This window comes from Erigeron canadensis, chromosome 2 (assembly GCF_010389155.1).
Source record: "Erigeron canadensis isolate Cc75 chromosome 2, C_canadensis_v1, whole genome shotgun sequence".
NCBI lineage: Eukaryota > Viridiplantae > Streptophyta > Magnoliopsida > Asterales > Asteraceae > Erigeron > Erigeron canadensis.
Window position 1 is genome coordinate 37,931,082 of NC_057762.1, and position 27,991 is coordinate 37,959,072.

General features: G+C 34.1%; 5 protein-coding genes and 1 long non-coding RNA gene across 8 annotated transcripts; 5 read left to right on the forward strand and 1 right to left on the reverse strand.

The window, feature by feature from the left end:
- Nucleotides 1-242: 242 nt before the first annotated feature.
- LOC122588571 (cytochrome c) lies at nt 243-3,132 on the reverse strand. The gene is made up of 3 exons (XM_043760709.1): nt 2,887-3,132; nt 1,211-1,344; nt 243-547 (listed from the first exon to the last, which is right to left on the reverse strand). The coding sequence occupies exons 1-3, from the start codon at nt 2,996-2,998 to the stop codon at nt 455-457; spliced, it is 339 nt and encodes a 112-aa protein (XP_043616644.1). The 5' UTR covers nt 2,999-3,132; the 3' UTR covers nt 243-454.
- Nucleotides 3,133-4,097: 965 nt separating this feature from the next.
- Nucleotides 4,098-7,269, forward strand: LOC122588445. Of its 2 annotated transcripts, XM_043760561.1 has the most exons (5): nt 4,102-4,540; nt 5,270-5,384; nt 5,491-5,572; nt 6,309-6,360; nt 6,562-7,269. In XM_043760561.1, the coding sequence occupies exons 1-5, from the start codon at nt 4,208-4,210 to the stop codon at nt 6,622-6,624; spliced, it is 645 nt and encodes a 214-aa protein (XP_043616496.1). In that variant the 5' UTR covers nt 4,102-4,207; the 3' UTR covers nt 6,625-7,269. The 2 variants fall into 2 exon arrangements, with proteins under 2 accessions (XP_043616498.1, XP_043616496.1); XM_043760563.1 differs by lacking the exon at nt 6,562-7,269 and having other exon boundaries at nt 4,098-4,540; nt 6,262-6,351.
- Nucleotides 7,270-8,465: 1,196 nt separating this feature from the next.
- LOC122588059 (putative esterase/lipase HI_0193) lies at nt 8,466-15,514 on the forward strand. 2 transcript variants are annotated; one of them, XM_043760205.1, is made up of 13 exons: nt 8,466-8,845; nt 9,418-9,561; nt 9,642-9,668; nt 10,415-10,505; nt 10,861-10,904; nt 11,488-11,586; nt 11,879-11,930; nt 12,023-12,075; nt 12,170-12,271; nt 12,416-12,481; nt 13,274-13,392; nt 13,699-13,870; nt 15,111-15,514. In XM_043760205.1, exons 1-13 carry the CDS (start codon nt 8,702-8,704, stop codon nt 15,171-15,173), a joined length of 1,176 nt encoding a protein of 391 aa, XP_043616140.1. In that variant the 5' UTR covers nt 8,466-8,701; the 3' UTR covers nt 15,174-15,514. The 2 variants fall into 2 exon arrangements, with proteins under 2 accessions (XP_043616140.1, XP_043616139.1); XM_043760204.1 differs by having other exon boundaries at nt 8,467-8,845; nt 11,879-11,936.
- A 1,164-nt stretch (nt 15,515-16,678) lies between these two features.
- LOC122588212 (pentatricopeptide repeat-containing protein At1g12775, mitochondrial-like) lies at nt 16,679-17,626 on the forward strand. Its single transcript, XM_043760337.1, has one exon. The coding sequence runs from the start codon at nt 16,679-16,681 to the stop codon at nt 17,624-17,626; it is 948 nt and encodes a 315-aa protein (XP_043616272.1).
- A 4,557-nt stretch (nt 17,627-22,183) lies between these two features.
- LOC122586601 lies at nt 22,184-24,026 on the forward strand. The gene is made up of 3 exons (XR_006322045.1): nt 22,184-22,237; nt 23,774-23,890; nt 23,992-24,026. It is a non-coding gene; the product is annotated as an uncharacterized LOC122586601 (long non-coding RNA).
- Nucleotides 24,027-24,054: 28 nt separating this feature from the next.
- Nucleotides 24,055-27,965, forward strand: LOC122588827. Its single transcript, XM_043761038.1, has 4 exons — nt 24,055-24,525; nt 25,463-26,635; nt 26,721-26,791; nt 27,367-27,965. Exons 1-4 carry the CDS (start codon nt 24,169-24,171, stop codon nt 27,719-27,721), a joined length of 1,956 nt encoding a protein of 651 aa, XP_043616973.1. The 5' UTR covers nt 24,055-24,168; the 3' UTR covers nt 27,722-27,965.
- The last annotated feature ends 26 nt before the right edge of the window (nt 27,966-27,991 follow it).

Below are 27,991 nucleotides of genomic sequence, written 5' to 3' on the forward strand. Positions count from 1 at the left end.
TGCATAATGCAGTTCAAAAATCAAGCCATTATAAGCAAACTAGGTTGACCATGCTCTAAATAACAAAAATATAGAATGAAGTATAGACATTATACTTCAAATGTATAGAAGGAAGTATAGACAAGAATGCTCTAAATGTTGGGAAAATCTTGCATAATGCAGTTCAAAAATCAAGCCATTATAAGCATACTAGGTTAAGCATGCTCTAAATAACAAACATATAGAAGGAAGTATAGACAAGATACTTCAAATGTATTCATCCGCATTGCAACTTTAGTTTGTAATGAATAAGGCAAACTCTTGCCAATGGATTAAACCAGTGCCAAAAAATGAAGCAAAAACAGATGATAAAGGTTCTCTCCTTATTATAATAATAATCCAAATTTATCCACTTATACCTGAAATCATCATTAAAATTTCAAAATGATGTTAAACGCAATAGACAATCACGGAACTAAGCAGTGGATTCCTTCAAATATGCAATGAGATCTGCACGCTCCTGTGGCTTTTTCAGTCCAGGGAAAACCATCTTTGTTCCAGGAATGTACTGCATAAGAGAAAATGGATACACATTTAGCACAAAAATTCCACAACAGAAACAAAATAAGGCACCGTCTATTTAACTTGATCTACTAAAATTGTAACGGGAAGTGATATATCATCCTAAAAAACTAGCTTAATTATCCTCCTAATAATATGATCATGACACTTGTATGAATCAATGGATGGAATGAGAAGAGAGAATAAGTTGATTACAAGTGCCATTTTTAAGGTTATTAGGAGGATTATTAGAATATTTTTTAGGAGGATATATCATTTTCCAAAACGGAATACAAAGTAACAAACCACAATTATGACATACGTTACTTATAAGAAGAAACTAAAGTACAATTCTTTTAAAATAATATATAGATTTAAGTTTTTGATTCCTAGTATCAGCATAGTCATCATCAATCAAATATCTTCTTGTAGACATATACAACCTTTCATATGAAAAAGCATCACATATGCAATCATAAATTCTACACGCAAACATATACTCCTAGCACTTTAAGTTTATTTTCCTTTACCTAAAGAGTATTTTTGATTTAGAAATATTTATTAAAAGCTTAGTGAGTTCAAGTTCAAAGACAGTGTCCGTAACAGTACGCATAAGCAGTATGTACAAAGCATTTGAATCAAACATATCAGCAGCAGTCAAAGTCCATACCTTCTTGGGGTTTAGCAAGTAATCATACAAGGTGTTTTCTTCCCATGTAACGGCCTTGTTTTTGTTAGCAGCAGAATAAGAATATCCAGCAGTGGTACCAGATTGCCTTCCAAACAGTCCATTAAGATTGGGTCCTGCATAAGCATCAGACTCAACTTAAGCCAAATATAATCACAAAAGAAAGGAATAAGACAGCGTCGTCCCTTCTAACAACACCACAAAAAGAAGAGATCAAATCAAGCTGCATAACCGATATCTATAGTTATGCACAACATGTCTGCATCAGTCAAATATACTTATGTACAGAAGACTTAACCACAATAATTTTGATGCCCCAATAGATGTCTATATGCTAAAAACTAGACACTGAAAAAAACACCAAACAAAATTCAGATTACCGGTGCCTATAGTTCAAGCATCAGGTTAAGTTTAAGTGGAATCTATTGGAAGGACGTATAGTTCAAACCGGTAAAGACAGTAGCTTATCTTTCGAAAAAACATTTTTATAAGATACAAATAACGATATTGAAAGTCTCTCCTAAAAGAGACAATACCAGGCGAATAAAAGAAACATATGATAAATGTTTAATCCAATTTCAAGCTTAAATATATGCTCAAGGCTGTAAAAAATGTTCCCAAATAAACTACTATCATATATATAGTATAAAGTGGATAACATATCAGCAGCATGATATTAAGCTATGTAATGTAATGAAAGTTCAATATATGCTATAAAAAAAACTTAATTAAGCAAGTCACTTGTTAACTGAATTTGGCAACCATAATCCCATGCCTCGCCACCTATCAATACTATCCTGCCACTTCACTTCATGTCTCCATGCCTCACTTTCATACTTTTTTAGTGGCATTCATGCATCACCATCCCGCACTAATCACTACTTTCCTCCCATCATACCTATTCTCTCCCATATTTTTCTACAACTCATTATTCCTCCAATCATTCTCTCTCTCTCTCTCTCTCTCTCTCTCTCTCTCTCCATGCGTCGCTAGAGGCGGCGGTGTGCCGCTATCAGTTGCGGCAGCCCATATATTTAATAAATATATACAAACGATGTATTAAAAATATACCAAGCTATGTAAACAAACAGGGGAGAACTTATCTCATATTAACAGCAACAAAATCCATCATAAAAAACTACAGAACAGAGTAGCAAAAACTAATCATCTCACTAGCGTTTAATGCTTTTGCTACCTACCATACTGCAAGGGTTCCAAAACTAATAATCCATCTCTTATATATTTCAATTTAAATTTTACTGGACTATAACAAATTAACCTAATATTTTACTTTAGAGGAAAAATTTAAAAGTATTATTAAAAAAAAAAAACCTATCAGATACATCGCATAAACCAGATCTACATAATAAGATAACAAAATCTATGTATTTTAAAATAATATTACAAAACAATTGCAAGTGAGGATCATAGATATAATTTCAAAAACGATCAGATCTGTATTGTAAATATATATTCTATACATATAAATATCCGGTGTTTATATATATACATATATATATATATATATATATTTATATACCGGTTTTCTAGAAGATTTTTGTTCGTAATTCATCAAAAAAAGCTATTTGATAATATATATATATATATATATATATATATTATATTTTGAGAGAGAGGGAAAAAAAAGGATAGAAGACCTTGTTTGTGACCAGCGCCTTTCTCAACGGTGTGACATTGAGCGCATTTCATCTTGAAGATCTTCTCGCCGCCGGCGGTGTTTCCGGCTGGAGCCTCCGCGAACGACGCCATCAGATCGAATCTCCGATTGAAGTTTTTAGAGAGAGAGTGTTGGAAATTTTAGAGAGAGATAGGAAAAGCGAATTGTTGTATGCAGGTTCTGGAAAGGGGGAAGAATGAAAGGGCGGTGGGTATTTTTTTTTTATGTATGGAAAGAAAGAGAAATTTAGGGTAAATGGGAACGGGTCAAGTCGAACATGTGGTGCGTGTGTTGAACGGGCGGCGCTTAAACCAATCGTACACGTGGTTTTTATTTATTGGTGGTTAGCATAGGCTTTTTTTACCAGATTGTTCCAATTTGAGTTTGTAAGCATTTCTTGATAATCGCAGCAGTTGTTGAGATTTGTAAGCACTATTGCAATCCTCAAGGAGTGTTTGCGATAATCAAGGAACGTTTGTGAATGTGTTTTTGATTTATAAATAGTTCTTGAAAATCACAAGCAGTGATTTCGATTTTAACTTTATAGATAAACTTTTTCATAAGATTTTTTATATTTGCAATACGTAAGAAATAAAAAAAATTAATCACGTAAGTTTTTCTTTCACGATAAAGTCAGGACATCTTTTACGTATTGCAAATACAAGAAATCTCACAAACAAATTTTATCAATAAAGTAAAAACAAGTCAAAATCGCAAACACTGTTTGCGATTTTCAAATGGTGCTTGCGGTCCTCAAGCAGTGCTTGCGATCCGCTACTCATCTTTTTATTTTACGATTTTATGGGTACTTTTTTAAAACTCGAAAATTTTTGATGTTTTAGTTATTTAGTATATTCAAGATAGTTTTAAGTTAACTAAATTATTTTCTCTACTATTTTTCTATATTTCTATATTATATTATAAATAAAAAAAAACCCTTGTTAAAAATTACATAGAAGAATAGTCTAAATACCCTTTATTACTTTCAGTCCTAAATCTTTTAAAATATATTAATTAATCTTTTATATCAATTATTTAACACAACTCGACGCCGTTTTAACAACCAACTTTTGCCCGCATTATCACTGGGTCGCCTACATAACTAACGCCACATTACACTGGTACAGTGATAATGTTTTTTCATAACATTCTTTTAGAAATAGGAAAAAGAAAAACACTAAATAAAAGGCAGTAATCATTGGATTGTTGGCGCTAACACAACCTTTCATTTTTTTTCCAATCTCACCATCTTCTTTCCCCACAACACCAAAAGCCAAAAATGACTAGTTGAAGCTCAAAAAATGGCGACATTGAATAGTAATATCATAACACCCATCCACACAACAACAAACAACTCAATCATTCTTCCATTTCACAACTTACCATCTTCACTTTTTACCACAGCAAGCAAAAAGATTGATCGAATTTCAATCAGAACCATACCAACAAGTAATAGCAACCCAGTAGTCTCATCGAAAGAAGACCAGCCTCGTGTTTCACATTCTGCTACAGATATTGTTAGGAGATTCTATAGCGGAATAAACTCTCGTGATCTTTCACTTGTTGTGGATCTTATTGCAGAGGATTGTGTTTATGAGGACCTTGTTTTCCCTCAACCTATTGTCGGTCGCAAGGTAACATTTTTATGCTTCAGTTTTACAATGGATTCTGAATATGATCAACCCTTTTCATTTTATGTTTCAATTTGCTTAAAAAGTTTGATAATTTGATCTTACATTTCGAAGTCAATTTCGATAAAAGAGCTAGACTAGAATCAGTTATTAAAGTTTAACTCAATCACACCTCTTACTAAATTTGAAGTTCATTTGAGTATATGATCAGATAATTGGCTGTTATTTATCTTCTCAAAAGTTAAACATGTACTAATCTGCTTGTTTAAGGTGTTATTACTTGTCGAAGATAAAAACTGTTTTTCAGTGAGTGTTTGATTTTGTTCATATCGTATAGAAGCACATTTGCTATTATATAACCAATCCCAACAGGGACGAAGCTAGGATTTAACGTAGACTTCATACTTGACTCAAGTAAATTAAGTAAAAGACAAGTAACAAACAGCAACAAAGTATGCAAGATTGCAAGTACAGAACAATGAACGATTTTGGTTATTGAATTCATCAAGGATTTCCATATGATGTTTGTTGGTTTATTATCTTTCGTTTTCTGATATACTTTCATGGTTGATTGTTTGATTGGGCGGGTCCGGTCGTATACTTTTATTTTGAGTTTGAGATTTTAAGATGAAATTTTTATAGGAAATTGGGATAGTTGGAATGGGACAAGCATCCCCTGATCCCATTACTAGCTCCACGTCTCCACCCATGAATCTCAATATACTTTTGCAGGCTATACTAGAATTTTTTGAGAAGTTCATTTACACTATCAGTCAAGATCTGCAGTTTGCTATTGATGATATATCTGGTGAAGATACATCAGCTGTTGGAGTGACTTGGCACTTAGGTATGTTGAAAAGCCAAGTACATTTGATGTATATCATCGGTTTTGTATATTTTGAGGGTGTTGTGATCTTGTCTTTTGAAGTGACTGATGGTGTAAATAATTGCAGAATGGAAGGGAAAGTCTTTTCCATTTAGCAAAGGATGCAGCTTTTATCGATTAGAAGTTCTGGATGGGCGGCGCCAGATAATGTGAGTGTTCTCTTCTAAGAGTATATATTATGGCTGTACAAAGTACCGAGCCTCAATTAACAGTCACGAGTCAAGCTAACTTGAAACCTGTGCCCAATACTCATTTTTTTTAATTTTTAAATGTCAAAAAGTTGCTGGAAGCAAGTCCTATCTGAATGTTTAGACCTGTATACGACCATCCAGAACTTTGTGTCCTCTTGATAATATACTTGCAGTTTTGGTCTCGGTGGAAGTATCGATTTTTTAAAACTAACTGTAGTTTTAATTTGTGTCGGATAGATTTAGATATGGAACCTGCATTAAAAGAAGGATTTGGATGTTATCTTTATAAGTGGAACACCTTTGCAACGATTTCTATTAGTTCAGATATATCACTCTTGTTTAAATGAAGTTTCAAAGGTTAAACTAAGGTTTAACAACGTAACACATCTGAAAAAATCGGTGATTTTTTTTTTTTTTTGTGATTCCTTGAAAGTAGCTGAATTTATGTTCCATGTGAAGTCCAAGGATCGTTGGTTGTCTACGTTTTTACCCTATTAAATGAAAAGACTCTTCTGTTCACGTTTCCCATTTAATGGCCTGTGCATACAGTTGAGTTGTTAATTTGTAATTTCATAGAAAATAGAGTGCTGTCATTTGGGGAAATTCTGTTTTGCTTCTAGTTTCTGATGGATCACCATTAAATGTAGCAATATATTCGTTTGTTGCTGGTTTTGACAATGTCTTCTGGAAACAGCTATGGTAGAGACATCGTGGAGCCTGCAGTGAAGCCAGGGGACTTTGCTTTGGTTAGTTATTTCCTTTCCTTGTTATGTTTGATATTCCCCGAGTGCATGAACAAAAACAAAAAAAGAATCTGTGAACTCTTGGGGGAAAATAGAGTAGCAAATACAAGCTAACAGTTGAATTATGTCAACTAAGTACTAACATAAATCGAATAAAGAATGCCTATGTTTTATGACACATGTTTTCTAAACGAGTTTTTGCAGGTTGCCATTAGAGGGGTCACATGGCTGCTACAAAAATTTCCTCAGTTAGCAGAGCGATTTTAACTTTATATTGCTATTATTAAGTAATTTCGATACATGAATGTACAGCCCCCATTGTATTATTTAGGAAAGAAATGGGTAGTACATAATTTCATATTAAGCTAAACATCTTATTAGTTAACCTGAATGACTGGATGAAAATGGCAGTAAGAGTCAAAATTTCGTGATTCAAGTATGCCATTGAAGAGAAAATATAGTTAGGTAAATTATTACATGGAGTCAAATAAGTAAACTGACATATATAGACAAGGCATCCACAAAAGATGTTTCAGCACCACATTAACATGCCATAAATTTGCATTGTCAACTCTATGCATGTGTTCATATGTTCTTTTAACGAATGAAGGCATCCGTGGATATATCCATTTAGCTGACGCATTGATACTTTAATTCCCGAAGGTGGGAAATGAAATCTATGTTTGTGTAGTGGGTGAATATTGCTAATGTACATGCACAAGCCACATTGAGACCACTGGCTTGCTCTCAAGTCTCAATGAGTCAATGGACTATTGTGAGATGATGCAGGGGCTGTACAATACAGATTATTACTATTACTATGTCATGCCTATACTGCAGTACAGTCACTTTAATGGAGTATGGTCTTATATTATCATTCTAATTGATATTTGATATCTAGCTTTTGTATTACACTTTCTCCCTCTCTCATTAGTTTTTGTTGTTTAAAAGACAAGGCTTCTGTTACAGAGTGATCGTTGAATGCATAGCAAATCTTTTGTTAAAAAGAAATTCGACTATAAGATTCATTGTAGTTATAAACTCCATTTAATTTTATTATTGATACCTCTTAGCATCTATTTAAGGGTCTTTGGCTAATATTTTTAGCGTTGGACATATAACTTTTGTTCATGTTTGTCTATTAACTTTTTTGTTTAAAAATTAAATATTATTCACAACGACCGACACCACCAATTAGTAGTGTGGTAAATTTATAACTACCAAAATTACATCAAAGTGAAAGAGCACCAATCTTCCTAAGTAATCAAGTAATTTTTCCTCTTTTTCTATACCATTAATCCTAATTTAACTATTTCCAATCAAATAACTTTGGATCCATTATGTATCGGTATATGTCGATGGATTATGCTTTCTTGACAACTCCACCTTAAACAACCTCCCAATGAAGCACCATGGAGATTGCCGAACACATCGACCTCAAACGAACTAGTATGGCAACCTCGGACTCCATGCTTGGTTGCTTTCCCAGATGTCGACCATGAACCACGTCGCACGATATACTCCATGTTTTGATAAATGTAATATGTCATTTTTAAATGTAAATATTCAATTTAAAACAAACACATAAAAACCAACTGGGTTGGATCAGTGGTTAGAGTTTTTGCCTTTGAAAACAGAAGTCATCCTCATGCCCAACAAGGCTGGAAGTCCTTTTCGACCTTTGGTCCTGAAAGCAGGCTCTTTACCTTTGGTAGGGGTAAGACTATCTACATATCAACCTCCCCATACACCGTCAAAGAAGGTATTAGACCCAAAATCCGTGGAAGACGGCATTGAGAGTTACTTTTTTTTTTTTACATATACACGTTTAAAACTAAACAGGGTGTTAATCGAGACCTGGAAAAAAAAAATCCAAATCCAAATTAACCTTAGTCATCTTTCAAATCTAATATTGATAATTGATGGGTTAATTTCAAAAAAAAATTTACAAACCAAACAATATTGTTATTGTTAGGTAAGAAAAGGATTACAGTAATTAAGAAAACAAGTCATTTGAGAAAGGGATCAATACTGTTATTTTGCTACACAACAAAACAAACACAGTAAAAGTGCGAGTAAAAAAGTGCGCGTGGCTGGCTGTGTGTGGAGTTGGAGGCACATATTCAACGGTCGCCACTTCCGCTTCTTCGAAACCTCCGTCCACAACCAATTCTCTCGTATCAATCAATCGATTCCAAATTCAGATTCCATTCCATTCCATCGTTATCTTCATCATTTCACTTCATTAGTATATATATATATCATCAATTATTATATAAAAATAGCAGCAAAACTTATGAATCAATGAGTAGTTAGTAAGTAAAGTAGAGTCTATCAATTTCAAATGTTCGCATCAACAACAACACATTTCCGTTTTTCCTCAATCTGCACTCACTCTTCTTCTTCTTCTTATACTATAATCAATGCTTCTTCAATTAGGCCACATTCCAAGTCTCCTCCTACTTTCATCAATTCCATACTTTCTCAGGTAATTCCGATGTGTGTGTGTGTATATATATATGTAGATATCTGATGCAAATTAAATTTGTATTAGTCTCTACTGATATGATCCATAAATGATACATTAGGTTTCCTACCATAGCTTTAAATATATATTATTATTATAATTATATATATGCATCCAATTCAGCTTTCAATGGAGTACTCGAATTTCAAAAGTTAGTTGCAATTTCTATATGTAAGTGTTTCCTAATTCATGTTGGAAGCCAGAGTTTATACTGATTCTACCTGAATTACCATATAAGTCTAGATTATTGACCGAGTTTTGAGGCCGAGTTGGCTCAACGTGCCTGCCGCTTGGTGATTAATCGCCGCCTAGGTCGAATTTTACAACACTGATACGTGACGACTTGTGTTACGGAAAGAGTACCATCAGCTACATACAAGTAGAATAGACGCATTCTAAGTTTGATACATACAATGGACGTTGGACTAAAATCGAATAGGTTTCACTAATAACGTAAATAAAATACTGGCGGTGATATATGATGATATAGTCTACAGCTATTGGAATATAACTTGTGTTTTTCCTAGCTGTAGAATGGAACATTATGTATTAGTCTGTCCGCTGAGGTTCAGTCAAGAAGGTGGCGATCGAGATCTGCTAGCTCGAAGTTTCAGATGACATTAATAGACGAGAGTCTTGGCAGAGAACAAGTCGTTATTAAGCCTTCTGAAATATTGGTAATGCAAATGTCTTTTCAGTTCACCTCAAGGTTTTTCTGTTGTAGGTACGCTAACACTCTTCCTTAATCTGTTTGCAGGCCTATGATCTTGTCCAAGGACCTCATGTAAGTAATTTTTACTTATAGATCTTCTCGTGATTGTAATTCTGGTACTGTTCTTTATATTTGTTGCCTTTAATAACAAAATGTGCTATAGATGTAACTGAAAATGTTAAATGGCCATGGCTAGAAGAGTGATAGTAATGTATTTGGTGAATGCAATGCTTTATATTTTCTATGTTTCTCCATGCTTTATCTAATTATCAAATTAATTCTCTCACACATTGTCAGAACTTTTGACTGTTAGTTAAGGCTTGCTTTCCAAGTTATATACTTATATGCTATCTTGTTCATAAGCCTGATATGTTGATGACACTTGCTATTTGTTCTAATCTCTTATATGCTTATACATTGACAATTTGACATCAACGTACTCTTCATTTATCAGGCATCCTCTTTGTTTCAAGTCATCGCTTTATTGATAACAGACTTATGTGGGTCACTGAGTCACATGACACCTGTCTTCTTAGGATATCTCTAAACCTCAATAGGGGATAAGCATTTATGTCTACAACACTTACGTGATAAATGTTATAAATACATATTTTGCAAAATCTTTTCAAACTTGTCAATAGCAGAGAAATCAAGTCAAGCCTGTTATTTCTGCAACACTTATGTCATAAATGTTTTCTCCTTGACACAAATTAGATGCATGAACACATAATGGCATACTGCTGTCAACATCTCTTTGGTTTCTTGTCTCTTTGATTTTGTGACTGTATTTGATTTTTCATGTCACATTCTGGGCACAGGTTAGATGGAGTTACATTGCAGACAAAAGAGTACCTTGTCCACCAACAGCTGTTCTTTTGCATGGCATTTTAGGTAGCAGGAAGAATTGGGGTAGGTATTATTGTAATGATGATTGTCAGTTTTGCTCAAGGTACCAGTTCTGTTGTAAAGTGACGATGCTCATAATTTATACAAGATATAAACACACATCTTTAGTTGTGCATGCTTTCTTTTGCTCTGTAGTTAGATGTGGTTCCCCTGCTTTCTTTCTCTTTCTAATCGAAAACTCCTGGGCTTGTGTCCTTAGTTAATTACTCAGCTAGTACCGCTCTCTGATCCAATGTAGGAAATTAGAGGAATACTTGGGAATCCTTATATATGAAGAGATGTAGATAACAAAGTAGGTATATCCCAAATTGACATAGATGATGTTCATTAACCATTCTTGTTTCATTTTGTATCTTAGGAACATTTGCTCGGAGATTAGCACAGGAATTTCCAAACTGGCAGGTGAGTCGGTCTTCATCCTGCAGTTACAACTTACAAACTACTTTATAATTTTCAATTCTTTCCTTGTAGTAATCAAGTTGTAAGTGACACTAAGGTAGTGCTTGAGTTTAATCTAACGGAGTTAATGAGAAACGTCTTAATGTACTAAGTCACAATGTGTTTCTTCATTAAGTCGCTATTTTCAATATTTTCATTGTAAATACCTTTTTTAGAGTTTATTGAAGACAGCTGTATTATATTCAATAGTAAGTCTAAGAAAGGAAGGGTAAAAGGATCATGGTTTTTTAATCATTCTGACTGTTGTATAGAACACAAACAAACAACACTATATCTTAATCTGTAAAGACTATGTATTATTCAGGCCTAAACAGTATACTGTAAAGACAATATTTATTCATACATACACCTTATACAAATAGAACCTGATGCCTAAAAAACCAAGCAGGACCTAAATGATTTTTCAGTTTCCTGCTCCATTTTGTAATAGCGTAAAAATACTCTTTTTAGGTTTACAATAATAAGTAAAGAATATAAATGTTTGTGTATTACAAAATTTACATGTAATTGAAATTATTGCTCTCAGTTTCTCTTGGTTGACCTGCGGTGTCATGGTGATTCAGCTTCTATCATGAAGAAAGGGCCTCATACTGTTGCCTCAACTGCTTTTGATGTCCTAAAGTTGGTGAGCACCCTTTGTAATTTGAGAAGTTTTATTACATAAATACTAATTACACTATCTGCTTTGACTATCAAAAACTCTCTTGGATTGCCTTTCTTTTGTTCATGGCATTTAGAGGTTGTGAAAACTGAACAGTATATTAGCCCACAGTTTCTCATAATGAATCATTTGGGGTTCAGTTTTGATTATACAGCTTTGTTCTATAAACTGAAATGTATTTATTGACATACACTTTGGTTGATTTTAGAACTTAATTAATGATTGCCATTTATATCTCTGATTTTATCTGGAGCAGCTAGGTCATCTTAGAGTTACACCGAGAGTCATAATTGGTCACAGTTTTGGAGGTAAAGGTAATGTAAACATAGTTTCGCCTTAACAAGTGCTCACATTTCATACTCCTATGCTACCTTATGACTGAGTGCTCTTTATGATTCAGTTGCACTAAGCATGGTTGAACAAGCTGCAAAGCCACTTGCAAGGCCTGTCAGAGTAAGTTTAGATGTCATGATGGTTCAAAATAAGGCATCATTAATATTAAAGTATCTTTATTTAAGGCTTTGTACTTAGTTTTTTGTTTCACAAGGTTTGGGTTTTGGATGCTACACCTGGAAAGGTTCGAGCAGGTAGAGATGGAGATGATCATCCTGCTGAATTGATCACTTTCCTAAGTGCATTTCCAAAGGAGGTGAATTTTGTTGGCCATGCTAAACTACAACTCTATTTTGTACCATGGTCACATTCCTGTTTAGATTCATACTTGCAGGTGCATGGTTCCCCTCTTTTTGACTTGTACAAATTTTAACATTTCTATAATCTTATTTCAAGAAAGGTTGTATCAAAAAGGGAGGTCATCAAGGCTCTTCTACTTGAGGGATTTTCGAATGATGTGGCACAGGTAAACGTTTTTAGACAAATACTAACAATTATGCTTTCTTATGCCAGGTTAGTTTTTGATACGAACCCATCCCATAATAGGCTCGCATCATGCCATAAGCTAGGTGTAGAACTCACTCCCAAAAGCTAGCTCAAAGGAGGAGGGGACACCTAGGCTTATAAACCACCGACTAATCCCATACTTGGCCGATGTGGGATCATATCAATACCCCACCCTTTGAAGAGCCAACGTCCTCGTTGGTCACGGCTATGTTGGTCACAGTTGACACCCTTCTCCCTGGGCCCAAGCCACCACTCCATAGGCCACCACTCCAAGTATTGGAACCTCGAAAGGTAGGGTTGGCTCTGATACCAATTGATACGAACCTATCCCATAATAGGCTCGCATCATGCCATAAGCTAGCTAGCTCAAAGGAGGAGGGGACACCTAGGCTTATAAACCACTGATTAATCCCATACTTGGCCGATGTGGGATCATATCAGTTTTCTACTTTAGAGGCTGATATTTTGATGAAGATCTTACTAATACTCATATAAGATTTTCTTACATAAATTTACCTTAGCACTACCTTCATTCTATAAGTATGACATTTGCTACATAGTAGGTGTAGCACAGCATGACATTTGCTTTATAGTAATAGGAAAATGACCTTTAATCATTAGAATTAGTGCAGCACAGCATGAAATTTGCTACATAGTAATAGGAAAATGACCTATAATCAAAGAAATATTATCACACCCTTATCCCAAATTATATATGTAACACAATAATTATTTCTTTTTCTGATTGCAGTGGGTAGTTACAAATCTTCGGCAAATCAACCCATCTGAATCATCTTCTGGATTCTCTTGGATATTTGACCTTGATGGGATATCTGAAATGTATCAATCTTATGAAGACACAAACCTATGGTAATTTATTCTACATACATGTGACAAACTTCCATAAAAGTCGTGGATATATGGTTTGCCAGTTTGCTATGTAATCTCTACATCTGATGTTTTTAAGGTTTTATGCTTCTAAAGCCACAGTTATGATGTGTAGCTGCTTGTAATAGAAAATCTAGCAAGCAATTTACTTCAGATGACATAAATTTGCAATTAAGTTATCTTCTTCAAAGTGCTGTAAAGATATATACATGATTTAGAAATTTTATGTTGAGTAGAAAGAAACTTATTTTACAAAGCAGTTTGATGAGCCGAGTTGACTCTATGCAGGGATGTGGTGGAAGAGGTACCTCGAGGTGTACATGTAAATTTTCTAAAAGCGGAAAGAAGTTTGCACAGATGGGCACTTGGAGATCTGCAGAGGATTCATGCAGCTGAGGAGCAAGCTTCTCAAGAAGGCGGTGGAGTGGAAATGCATGTTCTTGAAGATGCGGGCCACTGGGTATGTTTTCGTGTTGACACTTTATCTTCCTACTGCTTCATAGTAAGAACTATCGGCTAAAAGTTATATTAGTTTTCTGTAAGTTTAATACATAAGCAGCTAAGAATTGTGATTATAAGTCTATCCATAAACACGTAAAATGGCGAGATGCTAACCTAGACTTGTGTCACACTAGAACTACTGGAACAACTAAATCATTCTTGATAATTATAAAACAATGCACTAATATATACTTGAGTATTGCTATGTGTTTATGACTCATTTGACCATGGTAATATCAAGTTCTTATGTTATTATATCATTTTGACTCAATAGTTAACCTTTGTTGACCTAAAAAATGAATGGTTTAACAGGTTGGGTTTGTAACAGATTGGGTCCATATTACCTGGTGTATCCTCGAGTATAACTATTAAGCTTTTTATGAAAACAAGCTAAAAGAAATCCATGTGAAAATGCAATATATTGTAGCTCAGGATAATAACAATATGCTATCATGTTTTAACCGTCGAACTGTCATTATAGGGAGCTAGAGTCATCAAGTAAATATTGAGGTGAATTCGTTAAATAAAAACATGCACCATTTGGAGTGTTTTAGGATGTTCTATTTAAGAAAACTAATATTCTTTTGTTCATATGTGGCGGTTGGTTTTAAATCAACTGGCATGAGTCCCCTACTGCAAATACTTTGTGGAGCCATTATGAATAACTATTGTGAAAATAGGTCACGGGTTTGAATATGGGCTCACTCCATAGGGTGTACCCAAACTCCCAAAGGCAGGTGAATATTGCCTGGGGTTGGTTTTTGGGGAAGGGTCAGTTGGTGCCCAAAGGCACACGGGGTTAAAAGTTTCGATATTCCAAACCTTTTTGTGGAATATTCTTTTGTTCATATTTCCCTTGCATGTATTACATTGACATTTAGATATTTGGTGCAAGTAATTCCTTTTATTCTGTCACATACGAGTTTGGTAATTCAATAGTCATGGAAGCAATCCAGTTGTGTATAGAAACTACTCTAGTCCCTCTCACCGATCAACTGGTGCTTGATACCGTCCTATCTTAAGATCAGTGTAAGTAGCAGTCGTGTTCAATGGGAAATGACTTAAAAACGATGTCTGGAAAATATATTAGTATATTTATCTTGACAACTGCAGTTATAGGTGATCTCATTCATATGAGCCTACAAACAGCCGCTTGATGTAAATTTTAGGTGACATCAACTATGTGATTTTGTTGTCAGGTACATGCAGATAACCCAGATGGGCTCTTCCGGATTTTATCCTTTTCTTTTCAAGGAATTTGATATCAGGAAACTTAGTTTTGCCATTCAAGTTGTTTTGTGCATCATGTCTCTCATGAAGCGTCTCATAGTTTTGGGCAACATCTGCAGATCTAAACTCATAATTCAACTTTTTCTAGTACTTGAAAAGATCATCTTGGCAGCTCAATTGGAGGTCAAGGGTAGTACTCATATACATAGCATTGCAATTTTTTGTATTATTGTTGAATACTATATCATTTTCCTCATTTACTGATCATTTCTTCAATTGTAACTTTGTAAGAGACATGCAAGACATTACTATCTTGATTAAGCAGACATAAGGCGAACTTTCATATATTACAAAAGATGGTCGATTTTGGATATGTATTTTATTTCTTATTTTATATCGTTATCCGTGTTCAAGGCAAAGAAAGATTACTGTTTATTGTATATATATATACCATTTATACTCAAAAAAATGTCAAATAAAGTGTTGATTGATTTACCTAACGTATTGAGTATGATGCATCATGCATGCTAACAAATAGATTATTTTAAAATGCAACTCAGATTAACATCCAAATCCAGATGTTTTTAGAAGAAAAAATATATATATAAACATTTAATTCTGAACACAACTTTTTGGCATAAAAAAAAAGAAAAACAATTACATGCAGTAAAAAACCATGGAATCTCAAGCCCATTATTAATTGCACCTTATATGTGTCTTTAGAAAATATATTAGAGAACTTTAACATAAAACAGTCATAAACTTAGCATTTTTCTTGGATTAAAACTATCATATAACAAAAACTTTAAAATAAAATTCCTTTTTAAATAAATAATATAGATAAGTCCATTGATTTTTGAAACAATCCTAATGATAACATAAACAAACATCACATTCACGCTCAAACATAATTTTAAAAAGTATCCTGGCAATAACATTCGAGCCGAGCCGAGCCGAGCCGAGCCAAGTTTCTTGTAACTTAAATTCGTTTGGTCTTTTAACATTTTTCACCCTTCAAGTATATATCGATCATTGACTCCATTCCCTCCAGGAATAAAGATTACCCTCACACTTGTGCTCACATGACTGCAAAAAAATCACAAAATGATTGTATGAAATTGAAATCGGCAAAATAACAGAAATGATGAATATCTCACGAAAGCAGCTTCTTTCAATCAGGTTTCTCTTAAACCCTATTTCCCTTATAACCCTAAACCCTAATCCCCAAATCTCTTCAAATTTCTTATCTTTTAATCATAGTTTAAAAGCCCCATTTTATATTCACAGATATTTTTCAATTTCATCAAATATTTCAAGAGACTTAAAAATAACTAGGCCCAAATCACCATTAGTTTCACCTAGTTTAGTTTCAAAGTTAATTGATGTAATTAAGAGTACTAATGGGAATGATTGTAGGCCCAAATTAGATTTGATAGAAACAAAACTTTCCAAGAAATGTGTTTGTGAGATTCTTAGTGTTTTGAGTGTAGAAAGAATATCCGCGTTGCGGTTTTTCGAATGGGTTCGTGATAATAACATGTATTTGTATCATAATGTTGATGTTTGTAGTTTGATGATTGATAATTGTGGGTGGGTAGGGGATTACGATACGATGAGAGCGGTTTTGGAACGGTTTAGGGAAGAAGGGGTGTGTATTAATGATAAGGCATTTGGGTTTTTGCCTGTGCTTGATTCGAGGAAAACGGATATTATCGAGAAAGTTGAGTTGGTGGTTCGGATTTTGCGTGATGTTGGTGGGAGTGTTGGAAAGTCGGGTGTTTATGAGTTGATTAGGATGCTTTGTGGTGTTGATTGTTTTGAGTTGGCGAAGTTTGTGATGGAGATTACGGGGAAGCAGTTGGGGTATTATGCGATTTTGGTTCGTGAGAAGTGTAGGAGAGGATGTGTAGACGAAGCGTTTGGCTTGATTGTGGAGATGAGAGAGGCGGGTTGTGAACCGGATTGTAAGATATATAACTATATTTTAGGTAGTTTATGTAAACATGATAAGCTTTCTGAAGCTTTGAGTCTGTTTAAGGAAATGAAAGAAAAGGGTGTTGACCCGGATCCAATAACATTTGAAACATTTATTGCGAATTCATGTAGGCTTGGTAGGATGGAGTTTGCAAGCGAGAGCTTGAAGCGATTAATGCATATGGGTCTTACTCCTCGAGTTTCAACTCATATTGCTCTCGTGAAAGGTTATTGTAATGCTGGAAGATATGACAAGGCATATGAATATGTGCGTGATATGGAGATGAAGAAGGTGCCTACTACTAATAAGATGTACACCGTTCTTGCGAGGATGCATCAAAAGAAAGGAAATGTTGATGCTGCTAGAAAGATTCTTGATGAAATGATGGAAAGAGGTCTAAAGCCTGACTTTTCTAGTTACTTAAAGACCGTAAATGTTTTGAAGCACACTGGTAGTAGGGATTTAGCTCAAGGTTTACAAAAGCAATTCTCTAAGTTTAAAATCGAATAAGTGTTTTACCTTGATTGACCCTTTCTAGCTGTGGTCTTACAGTGTGATATTTGTTTTTTTTCTTATTCTTTCAGTTTGTTTTATTCTGAACTCATTAATGAAACGGCAGTAATTATGATGCTGTGAGAAGTTTATTAAGGGTGCTTGTTTGTAGTTCTGAAGCTGTAATTTCATAAAGCCATTTCCTTAGTTTTTCATTATTTGCTATCAGGGGTTTATACAATTACTGGTTAACTTTTATCGTTATTTGAAATTAGGTTTCTAGCTTCTTTGTTAAGACATATTACCGCTGACAAATACGGAGTATCCTTTTTTGATTTCTTTAGTATACATCTAACATGAATTTGTATCCTATAATAGACACTGCTTTCTGATGCCTACTAATGCCATATTGCCATCATAAAGTATTCTGTATTTTTAAGCTTTACGTGAACTACACTATGAAGGATAGCTGTATCTTTTCTGCTCCTTGTACGTTTGGGGTTGAAGTAAACGTACTGAAAAACTGTTCGGTGAGAGAAATTTTCATTTGAGTGTCTTATTTTACTTCACCTGTGAAGTGGTCATTGCTGGCTAAAATCTTAATTGTTGGACATGTTGAGGTCATGCTCACTGTTAGAGGTGCCAATGATTTGGTCGATTTGGGTTATGTTTTTATCTGAAGTGGGGTCAAATAAAACTTGAGCTAAAACGAAAGTCGATTTGGGTTTTGTTATATCTAAAACAGGTGTTATTAAATATTAGCTAAAAGGTCTTATTAATATTAATGTATCTTTATTTATGACTTTGTACTTGCTAGTTTTTTGTTTCACAAGGTTTGGGTTTTGGATGCTACACCTGGAAAGGTTCGAGCAGGTAGAGACAAAGATGATCATCCTGCTGAATTGATCACTTTCCTAAGTTCATTTACAAAGGAGGTGAATTTTGTTGGCCATGCTAAACTTTACCATGGTCACATTCCTGTGTAGATTCATACTTGCAGGTGCAAGGTTCCCCTCTTTTTGACTTGTACAATTTTAACACTTCTATTACCTTTTTTCAAGTAACGTCTTGTCAAAAAGGGAGGTCATCGAGGCTCTTGTACACGAGGGATTTTCGAATGATGTGGCACAGGTAAATCTTTTAAGACAAATACTAAAAGTTATGCTTTCTTATGCCAGTTAGTTTTCTTATTTAGAGGCTGAAATTTTGATGAAGATCTTACTAATATAAGATTTTCTTACATATACCAGCACTACCTTCATTCCATAAGCTGGGTGATTTCTTTGTGTTATGTCATCCGACAATTTATTCTTCAATTTAAATTCTTTTTTATAGAATTTGGTAATTCAATATTTATGTAAGCAATCCAGTTGTGTATCGAATTAGTCCCTCTCAGCTGATCAACTGGTGCTTGATACCGTCCTATCTTAAGATCCGTATAAGCAGCAATCGTGTTCAATGGGAAGTGACCTAAAAAGATGTTTGGAAAATATATTAATAACAACTGCAGTCATAGGCGATCTCACTCGTATGAGCCTACATATAGCCCCTTGATGTTAGTTTTAGGTGACATCAACTATGTGATTAATTTTACACGTACATGCGGATATCCAGATGGGCTCTTCCGGCTTTTATCATTTTCGTTTCATGGAGTTTGAATTCGTGAAACCTAGTTTGGCCATTCAAGTTGTTTTGTGCACCATGTCTGTCATGCAGCTGCTCATAGTTTTGGGCGACATCTGCAGTTCTAACCTCATGATTAAACTTTTTCTCGTACTTGCAAAGATCATCTTGACAAGTAAATTGGAGGTCAAGGGTAGGACTCATATGTTAAAATTTGATCCGGAGGTTGCCTCTTTGCCTCCTGGATGACACTTATTGGGTTGTGTACGGACGGGGTTGCCCAGTTGGTACACTATCAGCTATCATTTTCCTGATTTACTGATCATTTCTTCAATTGTAAGAGACGTGCACGAGACATTACTATCTCGATTAAACAGACATAAGGCGAACTTTCAAATTTTATACATAAGATGGTCGTTATTGGATTTCGTTATCCGTGTTCAAGGTTTTACCTATTGTATCTAAGGATGAGCAAAAACCGAACCGGAAAACCAAAAAGAGAAAAACCCCGACAAAACCGAACCGAAGAAACCAAAAACCGAACGGATCAGTTCGGGTTACGGTTTCATATGCCAAAAAACCGATCAAAAACCGAACCGAACCGAATATATTTTAATTGATTTTATATTTATATCATATTACATATATATTTATTACTTATAATTTGTAAATATGTTAATATATTTAATTTTTTTTATCTTTGTAGTGTACAAATTTATATAAATTGTATATTTTAGATAAAAATGTACACTAAAACAATTTGTTTTATAAAGGTTATAACAATTTTAACACCTAAAAAATATAATTAGTTAATAAGAAGCATCTTTATATTTTAGTTTCTATATCATTTTTTTTTCTTAACAATTGAAAGTTAAAATTTATAACATAATAAACAAAAAAACGTTAAAAAAAAAAAGATTTATAGAAAAAACCGAAAAAAACCCGAAACCGATCCAAATCGAACCGGAAAACCGACAAACCAAACTGAACAAAAACTGAATCCAACGGTTTTGGTTTTCTAAAAACCGAATAAATCAGTTCGGATTTCGGTTTTAGGCAAAAACCGACCCAAACCGACCTATACTCACTCCTAATTGTATCTACCATTTAATACTCAAACAAAGTGTTAATTGATTTGCCTAATTACATTACATGTTATAAGCTAGTGATGACCAACTCGTTAGAAGTACCAAGAATGGAAGGACCGGTATGGATAGATGTTCGGCAAAGAACTGCTAACTCAGATCTGGGGTCGGTGAAAAACACCCATACCGGATGCTCTAATGATGTGCCAATATCATATATTCACCAAGCCATATCTGTAATAATAACCTTCAACTTCCGCTATATTACTTAGCATTATTATATTAAAAAAAATAATAAAAATTAATAAATCATAAATACAAATTATAATAAAAAATGTCATTTAACTCAAAAAGCTATTAAGGCCTAAGTATATATTTTGTACAACATTTAAAAAACAAAACACACACTCACTGGAAAATTAACATAATGTCTCATTGCTAGATCATTTTACTTGTAATTTACAAGCACACAAAAAATAATACATCTTTATAAACTTGTGTTTGTAATTCTAAACATTTTTCTTTTTAAAATAAAAATATATTAGGTTGATAAACTAAGATTACTAGCATAATCATTCTTCTTGACATGTATAATATATTTATTATTATTATTATTATTATTATTATTATTATTATTATTATTATTATTATTATCGTTTTCTATGATGGGGGCATACTATTAACATCAGAGAATGTGGCTATTGACACCACACCCCATAAGCCCCTTCTGCATTCTCAAATTCACCTCTTTTGTTAGTACGAGAAAAGGTAGATTAAGAACATCAATGACGGTTGATTGACTATTTGACATGCATATCTACCCCTTTTACACCATATCCACACCTTTTCCTTTCACAACTCCCTTTTATTTCCTTTTTCCCTATAAAACCGTTGACCCACCACATGTCTGTTAAAGAATGAGTCGGCGACCTCTTCATTTACGAAAATAGATAGATAAGAAAAAACCTCTCACCCCATTCTTCCTTTGTTCCAAACTTTTTATTTAGTTTGATTTGATTTAATTTGATTTTACCCTTGACTAGGACATGGCCTAGCGACATTGATGTAGCTTGTGCCAAATCCGTCAGTTCTTCGACTGAATTAAACGACTAATATAATAGAAAATATAAATTCCATGTTTTTATAAAAAAAAACAAAATACTTAACATAAAGATATGTTGAATTATACCTCATTAGTATAAAATGAAGTAGTGTCGTAGTCAAAATTACTACCCTCATCTGAGTTGTTACCATCAGAATTATCCATCTAAAATATACAACATTATATACGTGTATATATATATATAAATCAATAGAATAGCTATGAAAACTTAACATGTACATATCTGATATGGAAATATTTAGGCTTCGAAAGTTTTACTATAAATTGAAACAAACGTTGGTTGTTCATGCATCAATAGGCCAAGAAAAAAGAAAGAGCAAAATGGGCGAATGGCAGAAGGGGATAATTGTCGCCTCTTCTGCCCTGACAGTGTCGGATAAAAATGACATAAAGATGATGTACAATATGGAATAGAAGTGACCTAAAAGTGATAGGGTATGGGTATAAATTTGGGCTCAGAGCAAAATTCACCCCACAATTTTTGCCCCTACTGCTTTAACATATCGGGTTGAATTACCGTAAAGCTAACAATGGTGTGATTTAAAGCGTCAGGTCAGATGGAGCGAATTTCGTGTCTTTTGCGCCATAATTTCCTTCCAGGGGGTGTAAATAAATGAAAAAGGGTGTGAACTGTGCGAAATCTAAAAGGAACCAAATTTTTTTGGCGCCTCTTTTAGCCCCCCTTTTCATTTTTCTTCATATCTTTTTCTTTAATTATTTTCTTTGACAAAAATTTCTTCATCAATTTCAATAGCGGATTATACATACATATACATCCACTGTAATCAAGTTCATCCGGTATTTTTTTTTCTTTTCCCTTTTATTTAAGTTCAATTCAATTAGAAGCATTTAATTTTATTTCAGTGCCCTAAAAATTCACAAATTTTTATATGCTTTCTTGCTCCCACTAATAATTATAAATAAAACCCCCAATTTTAAACTTTATTACTAATTTGTTACATTCTTTACTTCAAACACCGATTTCTTGAAACTAACATGAAGTTAAAGTTGAATTCGTGTTTCAGTATCAAGCAGGTTGAGCACGAAATCATTAAGTAACATTTCCCCACCAACTGTTTGATTAAATGCCTGAGAGAAAGATGTGAGCTTTTGATAATTCTTGATTTATTGTGTAGTATATATTGGATAGTATTTTTCGCTGACTTGACAACTTATATGGATGTGACCCAGTATATTAGTACTAACAAATACATCCAAAAATAGCATTCGAAATTCGGATGCACAGAAAAGCGTTTTAGTTTGCTAATACTTTAGGCTCGTCTCATACGTATGCACTTTTGGTCACATTTAAGTGCTATTTTTACTAATAGGTTACATATCACTAGAAGAAAGGAAGAACCTTTTTCGCAGACTAGTAGTCTACAATAGATTGATCTTGCAAGAGCAAATCGACAGTGACAAGCAGCTTACTTTCAGCAGGAAGTTTCTTGTTAGTATGCATGTGGTATGGAAACGAGCACAAAATTAATAGATCTAGTAGAACAGAGAAATTCAGTCCTTTTAGCATGACTACAAAATAATGGTGAAAGGTGAAATATTTTGAAAAGTATTATTTGCTGTTAACCGGTGGTTTGACATCAAAGGGTTAATAGCATCCCTTTTTAACTTGGAGAGTATATACACTGTTCATACGTTAATCTTTGTTTTACCCACATTAATTATATTGTTTGTCTGTTTGATGTATCAAGTGTTTAGTAAACATGAACTCGAACAATGGAAATTTGTTAATGTATCTAAAAATGAATGCTTAATTTTTTTCCTCAACCGTTTATATTCGCCTTATTTGCTTAGTTTTTTGGGATTCATTTTATATATGTATTATAAAGTTGGATTAGACTCAATTTGAATATTTTGATGCTTGATTATTTTCCCTCTCTTAAGTTTCGTCTGGGCATGCACATTGTTTTTCTTGCCATATCATATTTTATATGTTAGTTTATGTTTTGTGTACTTGGTTGTGTAGTTAAGCTATTAGTTATTAATTATAGGATAAGATCATCCGGCCTTTATCATTGAGTTTTACAGTATCAGACAGTCTGACTATTTAAAAATGGTTTAAAGGGTTGACAACTTGACATGGCAAGTTTTTTATATGATTCATCATTGACTTATTTGTCAGTTTTTATTCAATACCTATATTCTGTAGAGCCTCTAGATCATTCAGATTTCTTTAATCATTCAACACTTACTCACTTATCTATCAAACAAGCTCCATGAGTAGTCAACGTGGCAAAATCAACAAGACAATGACATTATGCGGGAATCATCATAACTGCTGTTTTGGTTGATCTCTCTGCCAATTTGTGTGTGCAGGCAGAGATGGTGTCTAAAAGGAATAAACGTGAAGTCGACGAACCGCTTAAGAAAACCCTAAATGGTTCAATGACAAATATTTTAAAAATCTTAATCTCCGCTCTTGAATCTTCTGAGGTACCGGTTTCGTTAATTCTCAAGCAATGCATGGTATGATCAATAATACCTTATTCTTAAGCTTCTTTTTACTTTAATATATATCTTTCTTATGTTACCAGGGTATCAACTTAGAACTTTTGAAGAGTTTATATCATTTGCTCTTTCAGTTGTCTTTAAAGTCAGAACTTTGCGTAGGCAAAGGAGCTGGTGTATATGAGCTGTGCATAAAAACTGATGAAGGTGAAGTCAGGTTGAGTTTAGAAGATGTATATACGCTCTCTAGTATCCTCTTCAAAATGCTTCAAAAGAGATTGACAGAGTTGCATTCTTCAAAGCATGATGTCTCCACTAGGCGATCTCTTGAATTGGAAGAATTAAATCTATTGATAAGATGTTGCATGTTAACATTGACATTCTCTGTACCTCAAAAACATCTTCTGGAAAGCGGACGAGTTCTTCTCTTAATATTGAAAAAGTTGACCTTGCTTGAAGTAGCAGGAGGATGCCATGGAAATGCCGATTCTAAGAAGTCACATTCTTGTCAATGCATATATAGCGGTGGAAATTCTTCTGATTCCTTTGTGAAGTTTGCAACCTTATCATCCTTAGAACTCTTTGATTCCTGCATTCCTTCTATTACACTAATTCTTGAGGTATTTTCAGATAAATCCTTTTCCAGTTTTTATTTAGGTTTCCTTCTGCTAATCATTGGAATCTTGAGTGTTAATTTTAGTGTGTAAATATGCAATATTTTATCACGAATACTTACATCTAACTCTCTTGATTCACTTATCATGATTTTTTGGTGCCTTTTGTACATGTGAGAGGATTGATTGTGTTTAATGCCTTAATGGAGAATTGCACCATTATATAGTAGAGGTGCTGTGTTAAATAGCATGAGCAGGTGCTGTAAACTTTATCAAGTTTTGAACGGAAGTGTACATAATGGAGTTGCTAACTGTTGAATCATCCACATACCCAAGTGCATATATCTTTAATATAGAGTTTTTACTTTTTTTGAACAGCAATTGAACAGTAGAAATCATAATGGAAATATAGTATAAAGAATAGGAATGCTGTTGTAGGACAAATATATTCGGATTAAACAAATGTAATTGAGTCTTTACAGTCTCTTGTTTTGCTTCGGCACCTGTCTTAGATGAGGTTTTTTGGACATCCTTTTGAGTCTAACCAAATATTTCCTATTGACGTCTTATAAAAAACTTAATATTCTATCTTTTTGGCATATCAACTTTCTCTTTTGTAGGGCCAACTACAACTCTACTATTTTTCAACTTTTACTTAATCATCAATGGTAGTCAAACAAAAGAATGTTCTTGACAAGTTTCATCTGATTTCACATCTAAGCTAATTTCTCTTATATCATCTATCACAATGTAATTTTCTAACAGTCTGTTGGCAACATGAATTTCAATAATAGATTGGATTAGAGCTCTAAGTTTTAATGAAAAAGCTCGCTCATTATCAGCATATGGGCATCAAACTGCTTTCCTTTTTATAATTATCCACCGAGTTACTTCTACAGAAGTATATGTATCCTTTAACAATTTCACATGTGCATCTGAACAGGTGGTCATTGATGAACTTTTGTTGCATGGTCGGTTGAGAAAGTATTTGCAAATGATTGATTCGTATTCTCCTGTACATGAACGTTTATTTAAAGAAGGAACTAATGGTGGTGACTTTGGAGTTATGATGGATATGATATGTTCTCACTTTTCACTATCAATCTCTGATGAGGGGGCTCTTCAGGAATTCCTTAATAGAATAACACGGGTTCATTTTACTAATTCTAAGTCCTTAGAACTGAGTGTCATTGCAGCCAGGACATTGTTGCATAACCCTGTTCTGCTTTCTTCACCCAAATTAATTCAGGCTCATGTTGTTTCATTGGTTTCTAATGTAATCAGTATCGGCATGGACAACGAAAGGCTGACACCTGATCCTAAACTTGTTGATTGCTGTCTTTCAGTGTTTGAAAGCTCTGTTAGATTGTACACACAACACATGTCCATATTGAAAACCAAGAACCATTCAGCAGATTCTAGGGCTACATTGGTCAGCATGCAGAATAAAAGTTCCGAGCCTTCGTTTGATTATTGTACTGATCCCACTAAAAGGAAGAAACTCAATCAGAAGATAACAACATTCAATGACTCATGGAATTCAAGTTTAAGGAGAAAGTTATTTAAAAATAAGTCTAACCTCTTAGCATCCTCTTTTAAATATATACAGGATAGCTGTATAATTGACAGAGCATGCAAACATGAGATTGTAGAATTCATGAAGTGCATCTTAGTGAGAGCTGCTAACGATGTTAATGATATTGAACTGCCTCTTAATGGTGATGCCAGTCTACAAGATATATGCCTTTTAGCGTCTTTGCTGATGTTAATGAGTATATCGTTGAGACAATCCTTAAAGAATCTCTCGTTCAGCAAGCAATATAATTCTATTGTGAGAATAATCAACTGTTTCAAAGATTTCAGTGTCCGTCTTCCAATCCAAGTTTTTGCCTACAACATCATGGAAACAAATCCGACGAGTCATAATGAGTCAAGGATGATGCTTTTCCATTTCCTAGGGTTGCTGTCGTTGAGTTTTGATAGTGGACTTGACTTTTTAGTAAATGGTTGCATCTCTGTGATAATTGGTTTGACTGATCTATTTTTCATTGAAGAAGATAATATAGATGCCTTGAGGTCATTAGCAATAAAAGGATCTCCTACCATTAAACAAGAGGTGAGTTTTTTGTTTTGGTTTATTGTTAAAAATGTTCATATCTTCTGATTAATATGCACAAATTGAGCCTTAACACATGGTGCAGGCTCAGGTATTCCGACACCCTACGCTACGGGTGGCTGCTAAATTCCAGAAGATACAGAAGTTATATCTGAGGTATGATCTAAGACAATAATACATGTCATTTAAGTCTCTGGTTTGAAGGATATATGCCTATTTTGCATGCTTCTTATTGCTTCAGATGTGCCGTTTCACATATTGCTGTAGTAGAACGTTTGCACACATGAATTGAAGTTGTGTCATTGTGTTAATAAGCTAGAAAAAGGGTGAGTGGTGTAGTCTTACAACTCCAGAATGTTAGATGAGACAAGATGCTAGCAAACTGGAGGTGAAAAATGGGTGGGGCGGGCAATGGGTAATTTTGTGTTGGTCAAAACTCAAAACGTGTGGGTTGTACCACAACATTTTTTGTCCAAAATTTTGTTGGTCCCATTAGGATCAAGAACAAGAAATATGTAATAAACTTTATAAATTGAATGAATAATTTTTATTACATACTTTCATCTTGTCTTAAATATTTCTGTCATACAGAAACTATACATACCACCCATGTATATATACATAATGAAACGGTACAAGTGAATGGGCATTATTTTCTATTGATTGCTAACATAGTTCATACTTCTGATTAATGTTTTCATTATTTACTTGTCATTTTCTTTTTTACCCAGCAATGATTCTGCTGCGATTGGTTCCACACCAACAGAAAATGTGGAAACTGAAAACTTATCAACCACATTAGTTCCATTTAGTATGAGGCGTGTTACTAGCACAGTAGAAACTTGTAATGGAGAGTTATACCTCAAAAACATATTAAAAGGGTCAAGTAAGATGACTGATTTGGATGATCTCGCTGATTTTGTGGAGTGCACAAAGGGAAAGGAGTATGATGATTGGTTAAAAGGCCGGGCTAAATTCCGGAAGTGGATAAAAGGGAAATGGGAGATACATGGTTGGGAGAGGAAGAAGCGAGCATGGAGATCAATGAGTAGGAATACACGTTTTCGTTCGAAGCATCATATTTAAGATGTATCGATTTCATGTATGGGTCATTGCCAACTGTCAAGCTTTGGCATACTTCCGTCGTCATCAAGTATATTGTTAGTCTGTCTCTTTGGATTTACTAAAGTAAAAATAGTATAGTGTAGTGTCTCTTTTAGTATGATAACATCATATGTGGAAAATTGTAGCAGGTTCATAGAGGTAGTCTTGATGAGCATTGTAAACTAGTTTTGGTATTATGGTAATGGTATTAGTCTGTATTATTTAAAAAAAGGTGGTATATTTAGATGTATA